General features: G+C 44.4%; 1 protein-coding gene across 1 annotated transcript in view; it reads left to right on the top strand.

The window, feature by feature from the left end:
- Positions 1–23,176, top strand: part of FAR1 (fatty acyl-CoA reductase 1) — a 104,101-nt gene that overhangs the window by 13,997 nt on the left and 66,928 nt on the right. Inside the window, exon 2 of the mRNA XM_082270337.1 lies at positions 9,977–10,152. Within this exon, the coding sequence (XP_082126463.1) occupies positions 9,977–10,152 (176 nt within the window). The remainder of the gene's footprint in view (positions 1–9,976; positions 10,153–23,176) is intronic.

Here is a 23,176-nt window from a genome sequence, read left to right on the forward strand (position 1 = left end):
GTACCTGTCGAGTAAAAAAAAAAATTGAAAAAAAAAAATGTTTTAAATGTACAAAAATATCGGCTGATACCGATACACGATGACAAAAATATCGGTATCGGCAATAAAAAAACGATATAGGTCGATCCCTAATTTACACTCATTGTCAGAAATGCTTGTCGGGCTTGCAACTCTTTGCTGCCTATGGTCATTGGTATTGCTTTTTATATGTTTATTGCAATTCGGGCACTATGTCTTTGTTTGTTTGAAACCTACAAAAGCAAAAAAAAAAAAAAAATGTCCTCTTTGTAGGTCGGATGCTTAGTTGAGTTTAGAAAAATACCATTCCTGGGGGGGGGGGATTTCTAGAAATTGCCTTTACCGGTGTTCTAGTCAGTGTTGTGTTGCTGCGTATTTACAGAAGTGAACAGTAGGGATGCACCGAAATGAAAATTCTGGGCCGAAACCGAAAATGCAGGATGCCCTTGGCCGAAAACCGAAAATGACTTTTTTTCCCCCAAATGATTTTAAAATAGATAGAACAGGGGCATACGACAGAAACAGGCAGCTATGTACACCTGTAGCTAGTATGTAGTATATGTACTGTGACGGGTTGGCAAGTGGTTAATTTAATTACCAATGATATTTGTATTATGCAGCATGAGGGGGTTAATGTATTGCCACTGCTGGTCACTGATGCATTAGTGACCGACCAGTGGTACTTAATTAACCCCTTTGTGCTGCATTAGTGCAACCAGTATCCGTGTTAATTAACACTGGTTGCACTGATACTGGTTGCACTAATGCAGCACAAAGAGGTTAATTAAGTACCACTGGTCGGTCACTAATGCATCAGTGACCAGCAGTGGCAATACATTAACCCCCTCATGCTGCATAATACAAATATCATTGGTAGAGTATCATCAGTATAGTATCGCAGGGCTGCTCCACGCTATTTAAACCAGCTGTGCAAGATCAAGTCAGTAAAAGTGACAAAAGACAGCAGCACATCCAATTTCCAAAATAAAAATTGTCTTACAAACAGTTAACTGTTCAAGATTAGTGGAGTTCAGTAAACGGGTAATGGGTTTGTGAAACTTCTAACCTGAACCAACAGTAAATCCTCCAAAAAAAAAAAAAAAAACCTGTGCAGAACACACAGAGCTCAAACTAGCTGAATGAAAGCTGAAATGGTTAACAGCCATGTGTTCCTGCAGGGTCTTCTCCTTATCAATGTTATCAGGCAATGTACAGCTCAGGGAGATGAAACATAAGGAGTGAGGGGAGAGGAGGCTGATTGGTAACCTGCACACTGCCTGAATACACAGCTATCTGGAACACACTGCAGCCCACCAGCATTCCAATGTGACATTGCTCTAATTCTAGTCATACCTTCTTCTTGCCTTGCAGCTATCTCCTGGTGCTCTCAGTCAAATGTGGCGGGCTGGAGAGGGGAGGGGGGGGGGGGAGTGTTTTTTACTGCTTGCTGAGGATGTGGCGGGCTGTGGATGGAAGGGAGGAGGAGCTCCACATTTCAGCCCACCCATCCCCGACATCAGAGCTCCGATCTGACAGCTCTGGTCTCTCACTGACTCTCACAGAATGTAGTGCTACACTGTCAGCACACCGCCCCTGAATCCGGAGATAGCAGTGATAGTGGACCTGTCCGGTCAATATCAGCGGCCATACATTTTCGGCATCCTTAACCCCTTATCGGCCGAAATTTGATACTCACATTTTCGGCCGAAATTATGGGTGGCCGAAATTTCGGTGCACCTTTAGTGAAAAGAAATCTGTCAGATGGGGACATGCTGGATGCCATCACTGCCATTGTGCTATTGCTGGGTGTCCGATGCGTACCTATACCTTTTTAAGAAGGGTTGGGCTCCCTCCAGGCATACCTGCCCTTTAATCTCTCCATTCTATACAAATGCTCCTCCAATGAAGACTCTCAAAGTGATAGCGTTAGGACTGCTGTACATTGGGATGCTGTGATGTGGCCACTGCCGCTTATGCATGTATTTGCAATTGTGTGCAAACTAAACCCCTTGGTTTTAACGTAAACTGTTAGGGTAAATTGATTTGTTGCTGGTTGGCTGGTAAGTAAGCTGGGAAATGTTGTTTGTTGTTTTTCAGATGGGGGCACAGACCGCAGTAAAAACCTGGTGGAAGTTTGAAAGCTAGCTTTACACCGTTAGATTTCTCTTGTTCAGCCCCTCGAGAGAACAGTCGATTTTCCCCCATCCATGCTAAGCAACGTGGATGGAAGGAGGAATCTCCCCTCCCGGGTATCCTATTCACACAGCTGCAGCAGTCGCTGCTGCCGTATACCTAAACAGTGGTTGTATGTTATGAGATGCAGTCGCTGTTTGGCTGACTGACTTCCATCAGGCTCCTTCAACAAAAGCTGATTAAAAAATCTTTTTATCCAGCCAGGTTGTGTCAACAGGGCCACAACTTTCATTTTGGACGATTTTCCTGACTCTAAACAGAATCAAACAAGTTGTTGAATTCTGACTTTAGTATAACAACGGAAAGAACATGATGCACAGTAATATAAGATGGCTGATCATGTATTTGCTAGCTTGTTAAACCTTCTAATCCATGGACGCAAATAAAAAAATAAAAAAACTGTTACTGTACTGAGACCGAAGACGAGAAGTATTGCCGGAACATTTTATTAACTTGTCAGCAGATCTAATAAGAGACCATTAACAAAGATTGTATAAAATATTGCTGACAGTCTTCACTTCTTTAAGCTTTTCTGTTTAGGCATTTTTATTGAAATGATAAACAACTATACGGTGCAGAGGGACTGCCAGTGACCATTATTAAACTTTACTAAAAGCGGCATGCGTGAATGGGGGGGAGGGGGCAGGGGAGGACAGGAGAGCTGCAGATGACAGAGGTGGACCACGGTGATCAGAGCTTAGCAGCCATGATGATCGTGGTCCGGACACAGGGGGGACAGAGGAAGTGGCAGGATCAGCCAGGTTTTTTTTTTTTTTTTACAGCTTTGAAAGTGGCAGATTATACAGCACAAGCACTGTACTGTTTAACCTGCTATAAGGGAACAGGAGTCCCCCCCCCCCTTTTGGGGGGGGGGGGGGGTTACAGACACTGTTCCCGACAAATAGTAGAAGCTGTAATACAATTGCTTTTTGAAGACTACCTCTCACTGTTGTTCATTGCTCTGTTACTCAGAAATGTATTAAGGTTGTAATGTTCTCTGTGTTGGATCGGCCATGTGACCCCACAGTTCTTGGACTGTTATAATTAGGAGCCCTGTGGGCTGTATTCTCTCTAACAATAATTGACCATGTACCTACAGATAAGATACCCTCTCCATGTCCTATATGGATCGAAATAACCACTAAATGTTAGCAAGCTGTCTTTTTATTCTGAAGGGTGTTGAAGAATAATTAGCTTGTTTTTGTCTCTCAATCATTCTTCTTTTCATCAGTAATGGTTAGTCTCTCCTGGTGGCATAAATGCTTCTCCTGGATGGCATGACCTACATTAATAATTCCTAACACAAATAGACTCTAGTGATAAAAATACATATTGGTGCAACAAACAGCAGTGAGTGTTCCCTGGTTGATTTGGATCCTGTATAATGTGTTAATTAGCTGTGCATTATTATGGGATCAGCACTGCAGCACGAGTTTTTGTTAAAATGGAAATTATCTTTTCCCTTGATATTACATTTCCAACAAATGTTGGAGAGGAGTTGTCTAATTTCCCATCTAAAGGAGATTTTTAGATGAAAGCAGTGGCACAATAAATGGTTTGGACCTCCTTATTTGTTACAGGTATTGATATAGTGACAACAACTTATACTGCACTTTATATACTATTCAGTTACATCAGTCCCTGCCCCCAAGGAGCGTAAAATCTATCTTCCTTATCGCACATGCATACATACACACACATACTAAGGCAATTTTAGACAGGAGCTAATTAACCAAACGGCATGCCTTTGGAGAGCAGGAGAAAATCTAAGTACTCCATGCAAGCATAGGGTGAACATGATAACTCCATGTAGATAGTGTCATGGCTGGGATTTGAGGGCTTTAATGCTGAAAGGTGGAAGTGCAAACCACTTTGCTGCTTTGCTGCTGACCTCTTTGCATATTGTACCTTGCGGTTTTGATTATGAAACCACAAACTGTTTTTTCAGACTTTAATTGCAGTGTCACCTGCTCTTGAGTTTTAAGATCATGTTCTCCATTTATTCCAAGCAATGAACTTCAGTACTCTGTATTTGCAAACCACAGAGAACAAGGTATCTGCTGTTGCTGAGGAAAATGTTAGCTCCAGTAATGTAATGCTATTTCTGTAGCAACCCACATCAGATCTCAGGACTTCTTTATTTACTTCTGCTAGTGCTTATGTGCCAGACTCAATTGTCTTTGGTTTGTCAGGTCAGGTTGGTCTTGCCCATTGTACAAAGAGGCATTCCGTGATGCCCACCTGTCCACTTGAAGTCTTATTAGGACATCCCGTGCCTGGTCTGTGATCCTTGTGTTAAAAGAACACAGGCATTGCAGAAATCCATTCAGACCCAATACTAGTTAGGATTACAGGTGAAATTAGTGGATTTAAGCAGAACTCCAGGAATTTACAGCCCTTTTTAGTGTATGCTGGTTTATAAGGGACTAAGTGCCTGTTCACATTTATGCGATGCGGGAACGATGCGAATATGCAGCGTGTTCCCGCATCGCATCACACTGCCATATGCGATACGCTGGGGGGTGTTAATTCAAAGTTAACGTCGCCCACAGATCGGATCGCATATCGCAGTGCGATCTGAGAGTTCGCATAGAATCGGATCGCACTAGTGTGAACCACCATGCGATCCGATTCTGCTGCGGACCAAAAAAAGGTCCTGTGTGTCTTCAGTGCGAGTGCGGTGCGAATTCTATGGCTGAATTTGGAGCGCATAGACATAGCATGTAATTTTAGGAGCAGTGCACTTCGAATTACATGCAATCTCTGTGATCGCATTAATGTGAACTGGCACGAAGTCCAACAAGATGTTTGCAACTTCATGGATGTGTCTCTCTTTTATGCATTATTTCCAGTTTTGCTGAGCTCCGGAAGTACAGCTATTGCTATACTGCTGGTGCTTTCACAGTGCCAGCACCACAAGCCATACTGCCCACCCCTCCTCTCTGCTGTCCATTCACAGACGAGTATGGATTTTGTGAATAGGTTCACATAATACAAAGGTTCAGCATTTGAACATTGGAAGGACAGTGATAGCTTTACTCCCAGCACTCAGTAAAAATGTTAATAGTAATTAAAGAGAAAAGTCTTTTGAGGTGGCTTACACCTTGTTGGCCCCTTTAGGCCCAGTTTACATTGGGGCGCCCTGTCAGGCGACTGAATCCCCCGACAAGTCGCGCCCTATTCAGTGCAATGGAACTGTTCTAATCGGAGTGACCCAAGCCGCTCCGACTTAGAAAAAGGTTCCTGCACTACTTGGGGGGGGGGGGGGGACTTCAGAGCGATTTGCATTGACTTCTGTTAAGAAAGTACTTTGCAAGCCGCGATGAAGTCACGCTGTGCAAGTGAACTGCAAACTGATAAGCCAACACATTGAAATGGCTTTATGATAATTGACACAGATCAATGTTAGGCCTGATTAAGCTGGGTACACGCTACCAACTTTTGTTGGTAGATTTCTTTTAGATTTACCTTGAACCATGTAGTGCAAGGGCCTGCCTGATTGCATACAAATTGAAAGTGTTTAGGTCTGACCTCATATTATATGGTTTTGGTAAATCTAAAGGAAAAAAATCTAAAGAAAATTGTATAGTGTGTATCTAGCTTTAAGGCCCGTACACAGAGTCGAAATTCGGCCGGGAATTTTCGTCCGACAACCGATCTGCTGATTTCCGGCTTGTTAGTATGGTGCTCTCGACAACCGACTCCGACTTTTTGGCCGAAAAAAATCTGGTGCACAGGCTATAAAATTTTTGTCCACCGTCAAAACACGTCCGATTTTCGTCTCGTTAGTACAGATTTCGATGGGGAAAAATCTTATGAGTAAGACTGGGCACTCCGAGAAGAAAGAACACAAAGAAACAATCCAACACATGACTTCACTTCTAAAATAGAATTTTGTCGTACGGGAAAATTCGTGTGCAGTCTAGGCACATTCCAACCAACAAAACACAACTCTGGACAAAAGACGGACGACCGGTCGGCGGAAATTCGTTGCGTGTGTACGAAGCTTTTCTTTAATGCCAGTCTTTGGCCGCCTTCCCTCAGAGCTTTACCTGGAGAAATGTATAAACTGGATTAACAGGTGCTTCACTTTTTATTATGCATTAAACTCCTTTGCCTGTCCAGGTGTATGCTGTTGACAAAGTACCCTTAAACATTTCAGATTGCTAATTTGTGTGTTTATTGGTGGCTATGTTGCTGTAGCAGAATTCAAATTGGAATTAATCTTTCTCCTAAATAGGAGAATAAAACTTTAATTTTACACATTGATTTCAAGATATTGTTTTATAAAACGTGTAAAATTAAGTTAGGGTTTGTTCATTAGCGCGGCACAGTTATATACTTTTATGATTCACAATGTGTGCCGTATTGCTGGAGTTTTGAGGACTGAGCACTTTGGTATAATAATCTTTTTCTCTGCTTGTGTAAATTATACACATTTTTCTTAGTGTATGTACACCCTAGCAACAAATGTCTCATCATATGTGCTTCCTTTTTGTTGTTCCATATACCATTAAAAACTTTTTGTTTTATCTGTACATAAAATACCTGTTGATTCTGTCAGATCTTTAGAGCTGTTCTGTGTTCACTTCTTATGTTGTCTCGAGGAGTCTAATTAGCCCTATTTAATTTTTATTGTGGGGCTATAGAATGCTATACTGCATAGACCCGCTTGCTCTCCTTATCGTGGGACTATAGAATGCTATACGGCGAAGACCCATCTCTCCTAATCAAAGGACAGCTGGGGAGGGCTGAGACCACTCAGTCTACAAAATGTCTGTGTTTTGCCATGGTTTATTTGCCCTGACATACACTTTAAAGCCCACCTTGTAGGCTAGACACACTTGTCTTTGTACTCCTCACCTGGTTGCTGTCACACGCGCTTGACACCATCTGAACCAAATAAGTTTGTCCTTATTCTGCTTGTCCTCAGCAAACTGTTTGCAGGCTTTCTTGCGCATCATCTTTAGAAGAGGCTTCCTTCTGGGATGATAGCAATGCAGACCAATTTGATGCAGTGTGCGGCGTATGGTCTGAGCACTGACAGGCTGACCCCCCCACCCCTTCAACCTCTGCAGCAATGCTGGCAGCACTCCTACTTCTATTTCCCAAAGACAACCTCTGGATATGACGCTGAGCACATGCACTCAAATTTCTTTGGTCGACCATGGTGAGGCCTGTTCTGAGTGGAACCTGACGTGTTAATGTATGGTCTTGGCCACTGTGCTGCAGCTCAGTTTCAGGGTCTTGTCAATCTTCCTATAGCCTGAGACATCTTTATGTAGAGCAACAATTATTTATTTTATTTTTTAGATCCTCAGAGTTCTTTGCCAAGAGGTGCCATGTTGAACTTCCAATGGCCAGTATGATAGAGTGAGAGCGATAACACCAAATTTAACACACCTGCTCCCCATTCACACCTGAGACCTTGTAACACTAACGAGTGACATGACATCGGGGAGGGAAAATGGCTAATTGGACCCAATTTGGACATTTTAACTTAGGGGTGTACTCACTTTTGTTGCCAGCTGTTTAGACATTAATGGCTGTGTGTTGAGTTATTTTGAGGGGACAGCAAATTTACACTGTTATACAAGCTGTACACTCACTACTTTACATTGTAGCAAAGTGTCATTTCTTCAGTGTTGTCACATGAAAAGATATAATAAAATATTTATAAAAATGTGAGGGGTGTACTCACTTGTATGTATATAATATACTTTAAGGCAATCATGTACATGGGACGATTGAAAACCTCTCCTGAACTCTGGAACTTGACAGCTGATAACCAACGGTTAAAACCACTTTGCCGCGTTTACATGCCACGTTTATGCGCGTTTATCGGCGTTTGCGCTTATAAGCAATTTTACATTGTAAAATGGTCAGAAATGTATCCCCATTAAAAATGCCTATAAATGAAACGCTTATAAATGCGAGTTACTTCCATCTAAATGCTTTTTTTTGCTTTAAAAAAAAAATGCCACTAAACTCAACTGCCTCTAAACGAGTATAAACTCAGTATACATGGACAGATAAGATAACATAGAGGAGAATTCAGGGGCTTCTGAAAAAAAAAAACACCCAGCTTCTCCTAAACATCCGTTTATCAGCAGCAGTGTACATGAGTCCTAAAGGAATGCTGGGCCTGCTACTTTTCTAACGACAACACTGAAGTTGATTATGATTGTAAAGGCAGGCCCTTCCACTAACGTGTCTCTAAATTGTTGGCAAGGTCTGCAGGCTAAAGATTTGTAGTAACGTTTGCTAACATCTTTAGAGGATACAGTAAAACCTTGGATTGTAATCCAAAGCACTCTTATATCAAAGCGAATTTCCCCATAAGAAATAATGGAAACTCAGATGATTCGTTCCACAAGTCCTACAGTTTATAGTCTATATACAAAGATTATAGCAATGTCATAGGTTGTGTAACCATAAAATGTCCATCCACAATATGCAGCCTTCCCAAGGGGATTAGAAGCAAAATCTAGCAGAGCTACAGAAGAGAGAAGAGAGGCGCCTCTAAGTGTAGCAATATGGTTCCATTTAACGAAGGTTCAACATTTAGCAACTCACATGGTTGCTGATTAAAATGGGCACACCTAAGTATGCAGGCTTCCGGGGTAAAGCTGTCAACATAGACCATCTTTGGAACCACCGGCTCTCACCACTGTCAGTCTGCAATGGTGACCGGGAAGAATAGCCTGCAGTAGAGTGATCTGAAAGTGAGGCTTTGAATCACTCGTGGAGTGCAGCGGGGAAGGGATGATGAAGATGGCTGTGCAGAGGATGGTCTATGTGGACCGCTTTACCCCAGATGCCTGCATACTTAGATGTGCCTGTTTTAATCATCAACCATGTGAGTTGCTAAATATTGAACCTTCATTAAGAGCCGGTTCACACTGAGGCGACACGACTTCGGGGGCGACCTGTGAAGTCGCGTGCACTGCGACTTCGGCGCGACTTGCAGGGACTTCACATAATGGAAGTCTATGCAAGTCGCTCCGTGGTCGCCCCAAAGTAGTACAGGACCCTTTTTCTAAGTCGGAGCGACTTGTGTCGCTCCTATTAGAACGGGTCCTGTACTACTCAATGGACCGTGACCGACCGCGACTTGTCAGGCTGACAAGTCGCGGCAGTGTGAATGGGCTCTAAATTTAACCATATTGCTACACTTTAGAGGCTCCTCTCTTCTTTTTTATACATGACGCTACTTGTATATCAAGACATCGCTTGTATATCAAGTCAAAATTTATTTAAAAGATTTGCTTGTCTTGCAAAGCTCTCTCAAACCAAGTTACTCTCAAACCAAGGTTTTACTTGTATTATTTTTTATTTAGAAAACTGGAGTTTTACTTACAAATGAATCTTTAAGAGTTAGTTCCCTCCTCAGACCCAACAGATCCTGTTCTCCCACTCTTCCCTTCTCCAGATGCATACTTGCTGAGATTCGACAACAGCATCCTCCTGTGCGTGTTGATGTCCAGCCCCTCAGGTCCTCTCTCCTTGGCTGCGTGCGAACATTGGCGCCCTATAGAAATGTATGGTGTAAATCCACCCTAAGCTGTTTTCCTCTCTTTAGCTGTAGGAGTTTGAAATCCAGTATCCTAAAAAGTAACCCCAACAAAGAAAACATTGTGACCTTTTATCAAAATATGAAATGCTTTCTCTGTGTCTGTAAACATTCTGAAGGATTTGACTAAATTTAAGAAAGGTATTGTTGGGAAAACTGTAAGTAAATGAATGTTCTCTTTTCTGCCTGCAGTTGTTTGACCGGTTGAGAGAAGAGCAACCGCAATGTGCAGAGAAGTTGATTGCCGTGAGCAGCGAGCTCACCCAGCCTGAGCTGGACCTGAGCAAGGAAGACCAAGACATGTTAATAGAGTGCATTGATATCTTGTTCCACTGCGCAGCCACAGTCCGCTTTAATGAATCCCTTCGGTGAGTTTGGGTCTTTGTATATGTTCATACTTTTTTAGTTTCATTAAAGTGTTTTGCTTTTTTATGTTTTTTTTTTTTTTTTTTAATATAACACAGAACAATGGTGTTTCAGAATGTCAGCATTTGGTACCCTCAAGGAACTACTTGTTTAATTTTAATAAAATGGGAATATTGACAAGTTTTATTATGATCTCACAATGTATAACTAAGGCCTCCAAGCACACAACTGTATTGGTTTACTTGGGATCTTGCTGCTAGCAAGATCTTGCATGAGAAATTGTTCGTACTGCATCTGAACTCATATAGCCATACACATGCATGCACATTTCTGATGTTTTTATGCTGGGGCGCAACTTCCATTTGCTCTGTATGCATGTAAATGAACAAATGTTTACCTGTATACAATGTGTAAAAATCGAAATCGGACTATTAACACAAATTTATCTAGTTTTGTTTTATGTAGCTTAATGGACCCATGACTTACAACACTGCTGTTTAAATTGACGTGGTATTGTGTGCATTAGCCCTAAAACCTGGTGAAAGATTCAAAAGCCAGTAGTTTTTTTTTTTTTTTTTTTTTGCTGTATGTCCCTGCTTTGTAGACTCAACCCCTCAATTTGTCCTGGTGACAAATATCACCAGATAGTAGTTAAAAAGATATATCCCCCACTAGGGTTCAGGGAAATAAACTGGCAGGAGTTTGCGCTATCCAAAACTCACTTTTAACTAAACCCAACCTCATATCTTCATTTAGCACCATCAATAATTACATTTAAATATGCCTAAAAATAATAATTCCCTACTTGAATACAAAATAGAAATCAAAATCAAACCGTTCATCAAGCCCTCTGTAAAGAAGGCCTGCTCTTTCCTTTTTAAAAGCTTAATTTGTACATTCCCCAAATCTTTCCTAAGCCTGCACATGCCCAGTATCCCGTTCTGGTCTATCAGACTACAGTTACACTGGTACATTCCTCAAAGCGTGCATGGAAACCAGAGCACTCTTTTTCTCTCTCTCCCCCCTCCCCCATGTACAGAGCATGACCCGCTGTAAACAGAAACTGCAGATCAGTGGCCCTATCTCACCCCCTACTCACTTAAAGCTTTGCACAGGTAATTTTGTTCCATTTCCAATTTTACTTGTGACTTTGGTGCTTCAAGGTATGTGAGTTGGGAAGCTAGACGGTAGCCAAAGATTTCCAGCCTCTTAGTTGTGGCAACATAGTCCTAGCTTTGAACAGATGAGAGCCGTTGTCTTTACCTCCTGATGCTGCTCTGCAAAACTGTGCTATTTTAATGTGGAGGGGGATGCTGTAACAAAAAATTCATGGCACAATCCCCAAATATATCAAATAATGGGGTTTCCCTTCCGCTCTACAAAAGGAGAAAATGACAGGGATTTAGTAGGGATTTTAAAGTGCCTGGTGATGTTGTAAACAACAATTTAAAAAAACATCCATATATAATTTTCTTTTTAACAATTTATTGGTATATAGAAAATTTAAATCATTTCACATAGGCAGTACATCACTGTTACACTCCAAATACACGTTTTAATAGACTCAATATTGGTGAAATCCAAGAAATAGCCTATAAATACCTAAGGATCTACGCGTTTTGCCCTATTGAGGGGCTTCCTCAGGATCCAGGATTATATGCATTCATAGCAGAAAAAAGGGGAAACAAAGAAGAAAAATGTATATCTTTGGGATCAAAGAGTGCTCCCACTCTGCGTCCCACGAAGAGTGAGACCATCCAGTATTCCGTTTGCCGACTAATGAGCGAGATTCCTCCCGTGAACACCTCCAATCTCAGTATAATCACAGTCACAGAGGATATATCCCCTTAAAAACTCTGCAACAGGGTGAGGTGGACTATCTGCACCAGCCGGATGGACCCCCCAGCAAATCACTTCAATGTCTTGTAAACGTGTGTATGTGCATTCCGCATTCGGCTCCCCGTCACCGGAGCCGCATCCCTATGCTATAATAATGTTGATTAAATTGTGGTGTTGGATGAATAATACCCACATCTATCTGTAAAATAACACCAGTGAGCGTTCCAAAAGTGAATAAATAAACACTCATCAAATAGAGTGGAGAAACATGTATGGAGAAAAAAAAGCCCTTATTAAAGACTATACCATAGACTATCATATAGCTGCACTATGTCAAATACTACAAACTGCATCCATGCAACATTTTTCTATTCCTGCTAAATCTCTATAAACCTACCGACAGTGTGCTACTGTTAAATGCCACCTTCTCCCCTGCAGTGTGTGACATTCATTGTTGTCACCTTTTCTCCTAGACTGTGTGTCATTCATACTGCATAAAGTGTTCACCGCCTCCATCTATAACTGGTCTTAATGGTAAGAAGCACTGGAAGGGCGGACGCATATCAAAAACGAAGAGATTTCCAGTCACAACTTACCAACCAGTCAGCGACCAACTGAATTGACCTGTCTAACAGTATGCGTTAAAAACAGGGGTTTGGTTGCACACATTTGCAAATACATACGTAAGCTGCAGGCCCCGACAAGGCACCCTGTGATCTGCAGTCCCTAACTCTACAATTTAAAGAGTCTCTACAGTGAGAGCACATGTATTTAATGGGATAGATGGAGGACAGGTGATTAGAGGGAGCCCACCCCTCCTTAAAGGCACAGGGTCACGCTGAACACCCAGCACATCGCACAATGGCGGCAAAGGTGTCAGTGCGTTGCCTGGCTCAATATAAATATCAATAATGCATAAAGTGTTCACCGCCTCCATCTATAACTGGTCTTAATGGTGCTGGGTGTTCAGCGTGACCCTGTGCCTTTAAGGAGGGGTGGGCTCCCTCTAATCACCTGTCCTCCATCTATCCCATTAAATACATGTGCTCTCACTGTAGAGACTCTTTAAATTGTAGAGTTAGGGACTGCAGATCACAGGGTGCCTTGTCGGGGCCTGCAGCTTACGTATGTATTTGCAAATGTGTGCAACCATACCCCTGTTTTTAACGCATACTGTTAGACAGGTCAATTCAGTTGGTCGCTGACTGGTTGGTAAGTTGTGACTGGAAATCTCTTCGTTTTTGATATGCGTCCGCCCTTCCAGTGCTTCTTACCATTAAGACCAGTTATAGATGGAGGCGGTGAACACTTTATGCATTATTGATATTTATATTGAGCCAGGCAACGCACTGACACCTTTGCCGCCATTGTGCGATGTGCTGGGTGTTCAGCGTGACCCTGTGCCTTTAAGGAGGGGTGGGCTCCCTCTAATCACCTGTCCTCCATCTATCCCATTAAATACATGTGCTCTCACTGTAGAGACTCTTTAAATTGTAGAGTTAGGGACTGCAGATCACAGGGTGCCTTGTCGGGGCCTGCAGCTTACGTATGTATTTGCAAATGTGTGCAACCAAACCCCTGTTTTTAACGCATACTGTTAGACAGGTCAATTCAGTTGGTCGCTGACTGGTTGGTAAGTTGTGACTGGAAATCTCTTCGTTTTTGATGTGTGTCATTCATACATCGCATCATTTTCCCTCCAGTGTCATTCATAAACAGCACTCTCTCCCCTGAACTGTGTGTCATTCATAAAAAGCACCTTCTCCCCTAAAGTGGGTGTTATTCATTCATTGCACCATTTTCCCTCCAGTGTGTGTTATTCATAAATAGCACTGTGACGGAACAGGACACCCTGACTGTATATCTCCGCCAAGAAGCTGCTTCCTAAGCAACCTGGAACACGAAATCCATGAATCTGGCTATAGTTACCCCAAGAACTCGACAGTACAAGTTGTGGAGTCAAACCAGAATGAAAACTGTTCATTGAAACCCAAAGCAGAAGGAGATATACACTGTGACAACCCCTTCCCCTTAGCCAATCCACACAAACTTACACATCCCATAATAAGCTTACTCAAGGCAGACATGAACAATGAAATGCAGGTATTTAACAATAACAAACCCCCACCCCACTAGCAAGGGTCTATGAAAACACTTTATGCAATATCCTAGCAATCTGCAATATATCTTTATATATTTCCTGAGGGACACTGCTCAGAAATATTACAGTCCCAAGTGAAAGAGCACCTCACTTCCCCAACACAAACCACACATATAGAACCCAGGATAACCGGGGTAACACGAAAGGCTGAGTCCGTTGTGGTTTTACAGCGAGTCTAAATAGTGCAGACCCGATTGGGGTTCTTGGTCACCCTGTGCCCCTAATAGACACAGGGTGACTTACACATAAGAGGGGCTGGGGAAGCTGGACAAGGAGTTTCCCAACCTCCCTAAAGCAATCTGGGTTCCACAAGCGCCCCAGCCAAAGTGACTCGCGTCACAAGCACCTTCTCCCCTAAAGTGGGTGTTATTCATTCATAGCACCATTTTCCCTCCAGTGTGTGTCATTCATAAATAGCACCTTCTCCCCCACAGTGTATATCTTTTATAAATGGCACATTTTCTCCTGCACTGTTTCATTCATACATAGCAGCACCATTTTCCCTTCAGTGTGTGTCATTCCTAATGACATGACATACACTGCCAGGAAAAAGGTGCTATTTATAAAGGGAGTGAATGGAAAAAAATGTCAGATTAAACATGCATAGTATGTAATTTGTCAAAAAACTTAGGGTCTATAAAATATTAGTCATATTCGTTTTTTTTTTATGAGAAAACATTTAAACATTGGGTTAAGTTCTGCTTTAAACTGATTCTAAAGCCTTAAAGTTGTTCTAAAAGCAGAATGTAGCAGCCCCCCTAATACTTGCCTGAACACCATCTTAATCCAGCGATGTCCACGAGTGCTTTGGCCATCTGGGGCTCTCCCTTCTGATTGGCTGAGCCAATGTCAGTCAAAGTCAGCCAATGAGAGGGGGGCGGGGACAGGGCCGAACATTGACTCCATGTCTGAATAGACACACAAAGCTTTGGCTCGGGTGCCCCCATAGCAAGCTGCTTGCTATGGGTGCACTTGACAGAAGGGAGGTGCCAGGAGTGCAGCAAGGGACCTGAAAAGAGGAGGATTCAGGCTGCTCTGTGCAAAACCACTGCAGGGAACAGGTGAGTATAACACTGTTTGTTATTTTTAAAGAAAAAATAAAAAGATACATTAGTATCACTTTAAGGGTTTTTTTACCTTGATGGAGAAGTACATCTAATGCTCATTTGGCTGTTTTTCTCCTGTGTATCACAGGAGTGCAGTTAATTCTGCACTCCTGTGACCCGTTTTCTGCTGACATTGGGCTGAAGTCACAGAGAAAGTCCGGGCTAGGGAAAGATTGCGACCATATGGTCGGGATCCACTCAGGAGCCTGGATCGGCACCTGGCTCAGCCTCTCGATGAGCAGTTGAGAGCCTGATTCAGCCGTCCCCTCCACAGCGCAGCCCTCCAGTTAGAGGGGGGGAATGGAGCAGAGAGCCAGTGACTGACAGTGATCTGCTCATGGAGCACTGAGAACCAAGCAATCAGCGGTCTTTGAACACTCAGTTCTCAGTCTTGGAGCCCGCGGGGGACAGATGCAGTACAGGCATACCCCGTTTTACATACACTCACTTTACGTACACTCGCGAGTACGGACATACCCGAGAGTGTACGTAAAGTGCCTCGCAAGTACGGACATTCCCGCACTGCGCAGCCGCAGTATAGCCTGGAAGAGGCAGAGCTGCCACCCGGAGTTGTGAGGCCGCTAGTGAAGTCTAAAGATGTGAATATCCCCCTGCTTAACTACACTATGGAGATTTATTTTTAAATTAGATGCATACTATACTCGGCATTAAGAGCCATATGGATAAGGACCTGGCACTGCATTTGTTTTAATATAGGATAGACATCTGATATCACCAGGAAGACAGGAATATCCATCACCTCCTTTTAAGCTCGGATATCATTAGATGCCCGTCTCTCTATTTGTTCTGATGAGTGGGTTCACTAGTGTTTGGAATACAGCACCAGCACTTTTCTATGAACTAATCCTTCAACACGGTTTTCCAGTTGAAATGTTAAGGACTATTATTTCACTCAGCACTTTATTTATTTGACGTGTTAAGTTGCTAATGCATTTATTCATTTCTATCAGCATTGTGTTGCACATTCTATAGATATTGGAGGGATACCTTTGTACCTACAGCCAGTGGATATATTTACCACTATATTTATAATCTTTTTTACTATGTTTATTTTAGTTATCAATGCATTATTTATATCAGTTGTAAGAAAGGAGAGAGCGGCGCCAGCTTAGTATAGTACAAGTTTATTTAACACTGTTAAAATTGGTGACTCACTGTCCGAGGTTGGGTGAGACCGGTACACAAAGACTGTTAGGGTCATCCATCTTCCTCTTCCAGGATAGTGGTCATAGGAGAAGGTGGTGAGGTTCCAGAGGTATAGCCGAGCCGCTGTGAGGCTGCTAGTTGTCACTGGCCGCGGTGGAGCATGCACAACAGGGCTCCGGCTGCCGACTTCTGATCCCTGATGACATCACTTCCTGGCAGGAGAAAAATAGGGGTTGCACGCGTTCGGAGCATCCGTGCTCCTTCGTCAGGCTCCGAACGCGTGCAACCCCTATTTTTCTCCTGCCAGGAAGTGATGTCATCAGGGATCAGAAGTCGGCAGCCGGAGCCCTGTTGTGCATGCTCCGCCGCGGCCAGTGACAACTAGCAGCCCCACAGCGGCTCGGCTTTACCTCTGGAACCTCACCACCTTCTCCTATGACCACTATCCTGGAAGAGGAAGATGGATGACCCTAACAGTCTTTGTGTACCGGTCTCACCCAACCTCGGACAGTGAGTCACCAATTTTAACAGTGTTAAATAAACTTGTACTATACTAAGCTGGCGCCGCTCTCTCCTTTGTTGCATCTCTCAGGGCTTCTCCACGCTTCAGCCGGCTGCCGCGGACTATAGCTTCCCTACAGTACCAAACTTCGTTCCCCCCCCACGCAGCCCCATAACCCCCCCCCCCTCCCATCCACCCACATTCCTTGTACGACCTTGGGATATTAGAAGAGCGCCATGACACCCCCCACTTTCATGTTTATATCAGTTGTGCATGTAAATGGACTACTGGAATGCAGTACATGCATTGAGAAGTGAAAAAAGGTATTGCTTCACTTTAAGTACATTTTCGTTTTACATACATGCTCCGGTCCCATTGTGTACTTAAAAGTGGGGTATGCCTGTACTAGATAAGTATGATTTGAAAAAAAAAAAAAAAAACTAAACTTCTCTTTTAAAGCCGAACTATACTCAACTTCAGTCCAGCAGTATGCCATCTAGGAACTTCCGATGGCTGCTGTCCTCTTCGAGCGGCCAGCTTCCAGCTTTCGATCGCCAGCCTCTGACATTGGCCGTGCCTAGATGACGTCACTCTCATGCATGCACGGGAGTGTTGTCAGCTTTGGCATTCACTGTACAGGGGCGGACAGGAAGTTAAGTAGCTGTCAGAATACTTTATTAATCCAAAAGTGAAATTATTGTGACACAGCCACACTCAACAAAGACACCACAAGATCACAACAATAAACAGAGCAAGACACAATGACACAAAAAAATTACCAATAACAATTAGAATCAAATAAGCATGCCTCTTCTGCATTAAAAATCCTGCCTGTTTGCCCGTTTGCCCGTTTATTTCCTAGGGTAAAGTTTCACTTTAATGAATTCTCTGCATTAAGGTAAAAAACCCTTTGTGCTGTTTCACTCTCTTCCTTCTCACAGGGCAGATTTGATAGCAGCGGGATCCATTGGTTCCTGCTGCTGTCAATTAAACCGCAGCGGGTGTGGGGGGCGTAGTAAAGCCCTGCTGCCTCTGTCAATGGACGTAGGCAGTGGGGATCAGGAGTGAGCCTGCAGTGAGTACCCCCTTAGCAAGCCACTTGACTCGGGGGGGGGGGGGGGGGGGGATTCGAAAGATGGGAGGAGTCAGGAGTGCTGGCTGAGACGAGGATCGGAGCTGCTCTGTGAAAAACCCTTGCATAGACCAGGTAAGTAGAACGTGTTTGTTAATTAAAAATAAAGGATTATTATAACTTTAAGGTAATGAGGAACTAAAAGTCAGCCAGCCTGTCCTATCTGTAGACTAGCTAGATGTTTACAAATTAGTAGAAGCTGTAATTCCTGTTAGGCTGATCTTTTAGTTTCGCCTTCATCAGATTTATTTCCATACTTGCTTTTCCTCTCACTTGCTGTCGGTTGGCATTTTGCTCGTTCTGCTAAGTAATAAAGTTAATGGCCTCCCTATCTCTTCTTAGTCTTCTCTTTTATCTCCTGCTTGCGCATGTGAGCTAATATTACCGAGCTGAATGGCAAACACTTGGCTTTCAGATGGCGCCCTGTTGGAGACATCACTTCGGATCATGTCTATATGTCTGGCCTCACTGGGAGGAAGCTAATGAGCAACTGTTGCCATTGGAGGCATTTGCTAGATCAGGAGGATTTCAAATGAGAAAAAGTACTAGTGCCTGCACAAGACGGGTGTTTTTCTGGAGTGATCAAGCTCTAAAAATCCCCACCTTGCTTTATTTATACAGTACATCAAAAGTTTAGTATTTATCAGCCAGGTTCCTATAAAATATCACCCACAGCCCTATTTTTCTGCTAAATTAGGACTCCAAAAATCTGAAAATGTTCCTGCCTGACATTTTTATCTGGATATTTTTTGTGATACTTTTCACAGTTATGCTCCTGCTGAGAAAAGTAACAAAAATTTGCTTTAATCCCCCATCATCTTAGCAGAATATACTCTTTTTCTTTGCTCCACCACCACTCTGTTCAGCTGCTGGGAGTAAAGCATGTATTCTATATGTGAGAGTATGGAGTATGATGTAACGGACTTCTTTTGATGGCACTAAACATCAAAGCTCTCAAATGGGGGGCCGTCTACAGCCCTGTACATACAACGACTTGAGACAGGAGTTCTCATTTCATATCCGGACGTAAATTAGTGTGTGTGTGTAAACAAGTTCTGATTCACTTACATCAGCAGTCTGGAGTCAGAGACTATTTGCTTTAAAAAATGAGTAAAGCTTTTCTCACACCTTTCACTTCCACCCTTTGACACAGTGAGTATTTGTCTCCTTAGAGCTTGTCAGGTATCAGTTAATGGCTGGGCTTTGCCCTCTCTGCTGTGCCTATGTCTCATAAATGCAAAGCTAGGAAGTGACACGGTGTGTGGGAACAAACAGGGGAGGTGGGGCAGACTGAGGCAGACAGCTGGAAGCTGTGCGGGATGTTGAATTAGGCACAAGAACACATCTAGATGTAGATAAGAGTGGTGCTCTCAAGCTTAGAAATGGCAGGCATTATCTGGCCCCCTCCTGTAATTTCAGAGATTGAAAGTGTACACTTATCTGCAGCTAGATGTGCCTCTCTAAGCATCCTGCACAGCTCCATCTGTCTGCTCAGAGGCACATCAGAGGTGCTACACACACACACACACACTTTTCAAAGCAGCGCTGCCATATGGAAAATATTGAGAATTCCTACCACATAATTGATGGAGATTACACAACATGTTTTACGTCATGATAAATTGAGAATTCTCCCCGTCTGATAACATTTTACAGAGATGGCAAATACAAAATGATCTTTCATGTTTGCTGTCCTTCAGCCATGATAATGTTAGTATTCACATTCCAGCACGAGTAGTCACCAAGATTGTTGTGGGTTTTCTGCTGCTGGCCTTTTCTACGCAAATTACTTGCCATGCTTTGTTCTGCACTGGGCTTCTAGGTGGCGGCAGAGCATTGCTTTCTTATGTCAGGGCTGCCCCCACTCTTCACACAGCTGACTTTAGTACTGCTTTAAAGTGGTTATGAAGGCAAAAAGGTTTTGTACCCTAATGCATTATGGTAAACTTTCAGATATTGCTGCCCCCCCTTCCCTGAACACTTACCTGAGCCCGATCTAAATCCAGTGCTGTGCGTGCAGAGGGCAGCTCTTCTCTGCTACTTTTTTTTTTCTTCTGTTCTCTCCTCTCACAGGAGGCTTTGGTGGCAGCATCAGAAGCTGGCAGTCGAATCCTGTGAGGTGGGAGCGGGGGAAAGGCTATTCTGCGCTTTGTGTGTCTATAGACACACATCCCAGCTCAGGATCGAACCTGCACAGGTGCCCCCATAGCAAGCAGCACTCAGAGAAGAGGAAGAGCAGAAAATGCCAGCGGGGGACCCCAGAGGAGGTGGTTTGGGGCCGCTCTGTGCAAAAATATTACACAGGGCAGTTAGGCATGACAAGTCTATTCTTTAAAAAATTCAATAATCTTTACAGTCACTTTAAACACAAGAAATGCATAAGAAATAGCAGGTAAAAGGGACATTTAATCAGCATACTGCTTAGGCACCAGAAACATTTCTAGAGGTTTCCTATAACTCGGCAAATCCTCTTTACCTCTTGAGTTCAGGTCCAGGTTGAGTTTTGCACATGCCCAATGATGACCGGTATTTCAAAGTGTACGCATAGTCAAAACCTAAATTTCTCTTTCGTTCATTGAAGGACACAGCTCCTGACATCCATAACCATTGGGTTATACTGCCCCCTACAGGAGTAGGGCATTTGGCAGAAAACTGGCTACACCCATAGGCAGTCCCAGGGGGTATACTCCCTCTCTCTGCTATAGCCACTATTGTTTTTTCTGCCTAATTAGGAGTAAGGACCTAGTTCCTTGCTGGGATCTTTGATCATGGCAACTTTTTCTTTTTAAATAGAATTTTTTTTTCTCCTGGATTTTTCCTGTGAGATCTACAATCACCTGCCGGACTGGGCGACAGGCTGGATAATCTAGGTCCAGTGGTCACCCCAGTCTGGCCAGCGCGCACAGACCTCAGCTCCCCGCTAGGTCGGCTACGACATTGCCCCACTAGACAGGCGCTGGCCTGCGAGTTAAATGCTTCACAAGGTGCCATATGACCGGATCTCGGTCTGAGTCACAGCGTTCCTCCTGGCCAACAGCCCCCCCCCCCATTTAGAGGGAAAGGGGTTCTGTCTGGAGCGTCTCCCGCCTGGTTCCTGGTATGGTGGGTAGCTGTCTCACCTTAGAGGATTTTGGGGTGGGACGGTCAGACCCCCGGGTGCCCCTCCCGCGGGCACCCCCCCGCCAAGTCCCTCATCCCCCCCCCCCACACTGGGGCTGTTTGGGTGGTCTGGCCACTATCCTGGGATGGGGGTAAGGCGCTAACTGCCAATGGGGGCCGGAGGGAGGGAGATGGCGCTGCCGGCAAGCAGGCGATCGACTATGCAAGGGGGGAGTGGGGGGTTGTAGCCTGTAGGTTTCTAAACACAGTGGCCATGTTTTTTGTAGTCTGGCGTCCATTTTGCTGTGGTTTTCCATTGGAAATGGTGGCGGCCATGCCAGTGGAGCCCTGTAGGAGGTGGGAGCCCCTCCCCCCCTGTTGCTGACTCCTGTATCCTTTTACTTCCTGATCGCTGCACGTGTAGTGCAGATTCCCCTGGCGGCTGCAGGTGCCTGTTTCAGTGGGTGGTGAGTCTGGTGGGATACCTCTCCCTCTCTGCTGAGGATTACCTGATGCTTTGTGCTGCTTCCAGTGTGGTAAGGGTTGTCACTTAGCAGTGTTTTACACTTTTTGTGGGGTCCCCCTGATGACTCATGGAGTCTTTGGAGCACGTTTCCCCACCTGATCCCCCTCCCTGAGGCTGCGGGAACTTCTGGGGACCCAACCATCCATCCATGCGCTGAGAGCGGTCCTGGAGTCCCTTGTGTCCCAGGTGGAGGTGGCTTGTGGGCGACAGGCTAGAAAAAAGCGCCATCTGTCTCATCAGATCCTGAATCTGGTTCGGATGTGGGTCACCCTGCTGGGTCTGCAACCACGCGCCTGGAATCCTCTGATGGTGAGAATGATTCCTCCACGTCTTTGACCGAACACGAAAAGGCGCTGGTGGATGAAATTATTGTATCTGTGCGTGAGACCCTGAAGATGGAGGACGCAGCTTAAGCTGCGACAGAGGCGCAGGTACTCTTTGGCACTCACAAGCCATCCAAAGCAGCAAAGGTTTTTCCTTTCCCTGCCTATTTTGACAGAATTGTGGCTAAAGAGTGGGGACGACTAAAGCATCCCCATGGGGTCACTAAGAGATTTACTAGGCGTTACCCCTATGAGGAGTTCCTTCTTAAGAAGTGGACTGTGCCACCGGTGGTGGACCCACCGGTTTCCAGATTAAACAAGGCAACCATGGTTCCGGTTGAAGAGTCCCCGGCCTTTAAGGATTCGGCTGACAGGAAAGCAGGGACTGCGGCCCGCACTATGTACACTCATAGCAATGGTTCAGCAATGGGGCCGGTATTCACCATTGCCCTTGTGTCACAAACTCTGACCGAATAGGCTAAGCTCCTGCACGGTGACCTGGAGGGGGAACAGATCCCCCCTGCCTTTTCCGAGCTGGCGGACCAGCTGGTCCAGGAGATGCAGTTTATCTGTGGGGCCTCTTGGAAAGCGGCACCCCTGATGGCTCGCCTCTGTTTTGGCAGTGGTCTTTAGGCGTGTCTTTTGGCTCAAGTGCTGGTCTGCAGATCAGACCTCAAAAAAGGCCACATGGGGGAAAGTACTTTTCTTCCATAGGCTACTAAGGACAAGGAACCTCGTCATAGACGTGGGTCTTCCTTCTCAACTCATAAGAAGTTTTTACGTCTCTTAGGGTCGACTGACAAGGGCTCAAAGCTTTTCAGGGCCTTTTCTGGAGGATCCAAATGAACCTGGGATGGCAAGCCAAGATTGAGCTTCTCCAGACCCATGGAAAACGCTCTTTCTGCATGAAGGTGCGCCCCCACCCATATCGGGGGTGGGGGGGGGGCGTCTTTGCTGGTTTCTGGACCCGCAGACTTCCCAGGTGCAAGACAAGTGGGTCCACAAAGTAATTTGGTCTGGCTACAAGATCGAGTTTCACTCTTGTCGCCCGGCAAGGTTTTTTCCTTAGAACTTGCGCCTGTCCCCAGGCTGCTTACAGGACCTGTTTGGGGAGGTACAAGACCTGTTCCTTCAAGGGCTGATTTGTCCTGGTTCCGACCTCAGAACGTTT

This window comes from Pelophylax lessonae, assembly GCF_965119305.1.
Source record: "Pelophylax lessonae genome assembly, chromosome: 10".
Classification (NCBI taxonomy): Eukaryota; Metazoa; Chordata; class Amphibia; order Anura; family Ranidae; genus Pelophylax; species Pelophylax lessonae.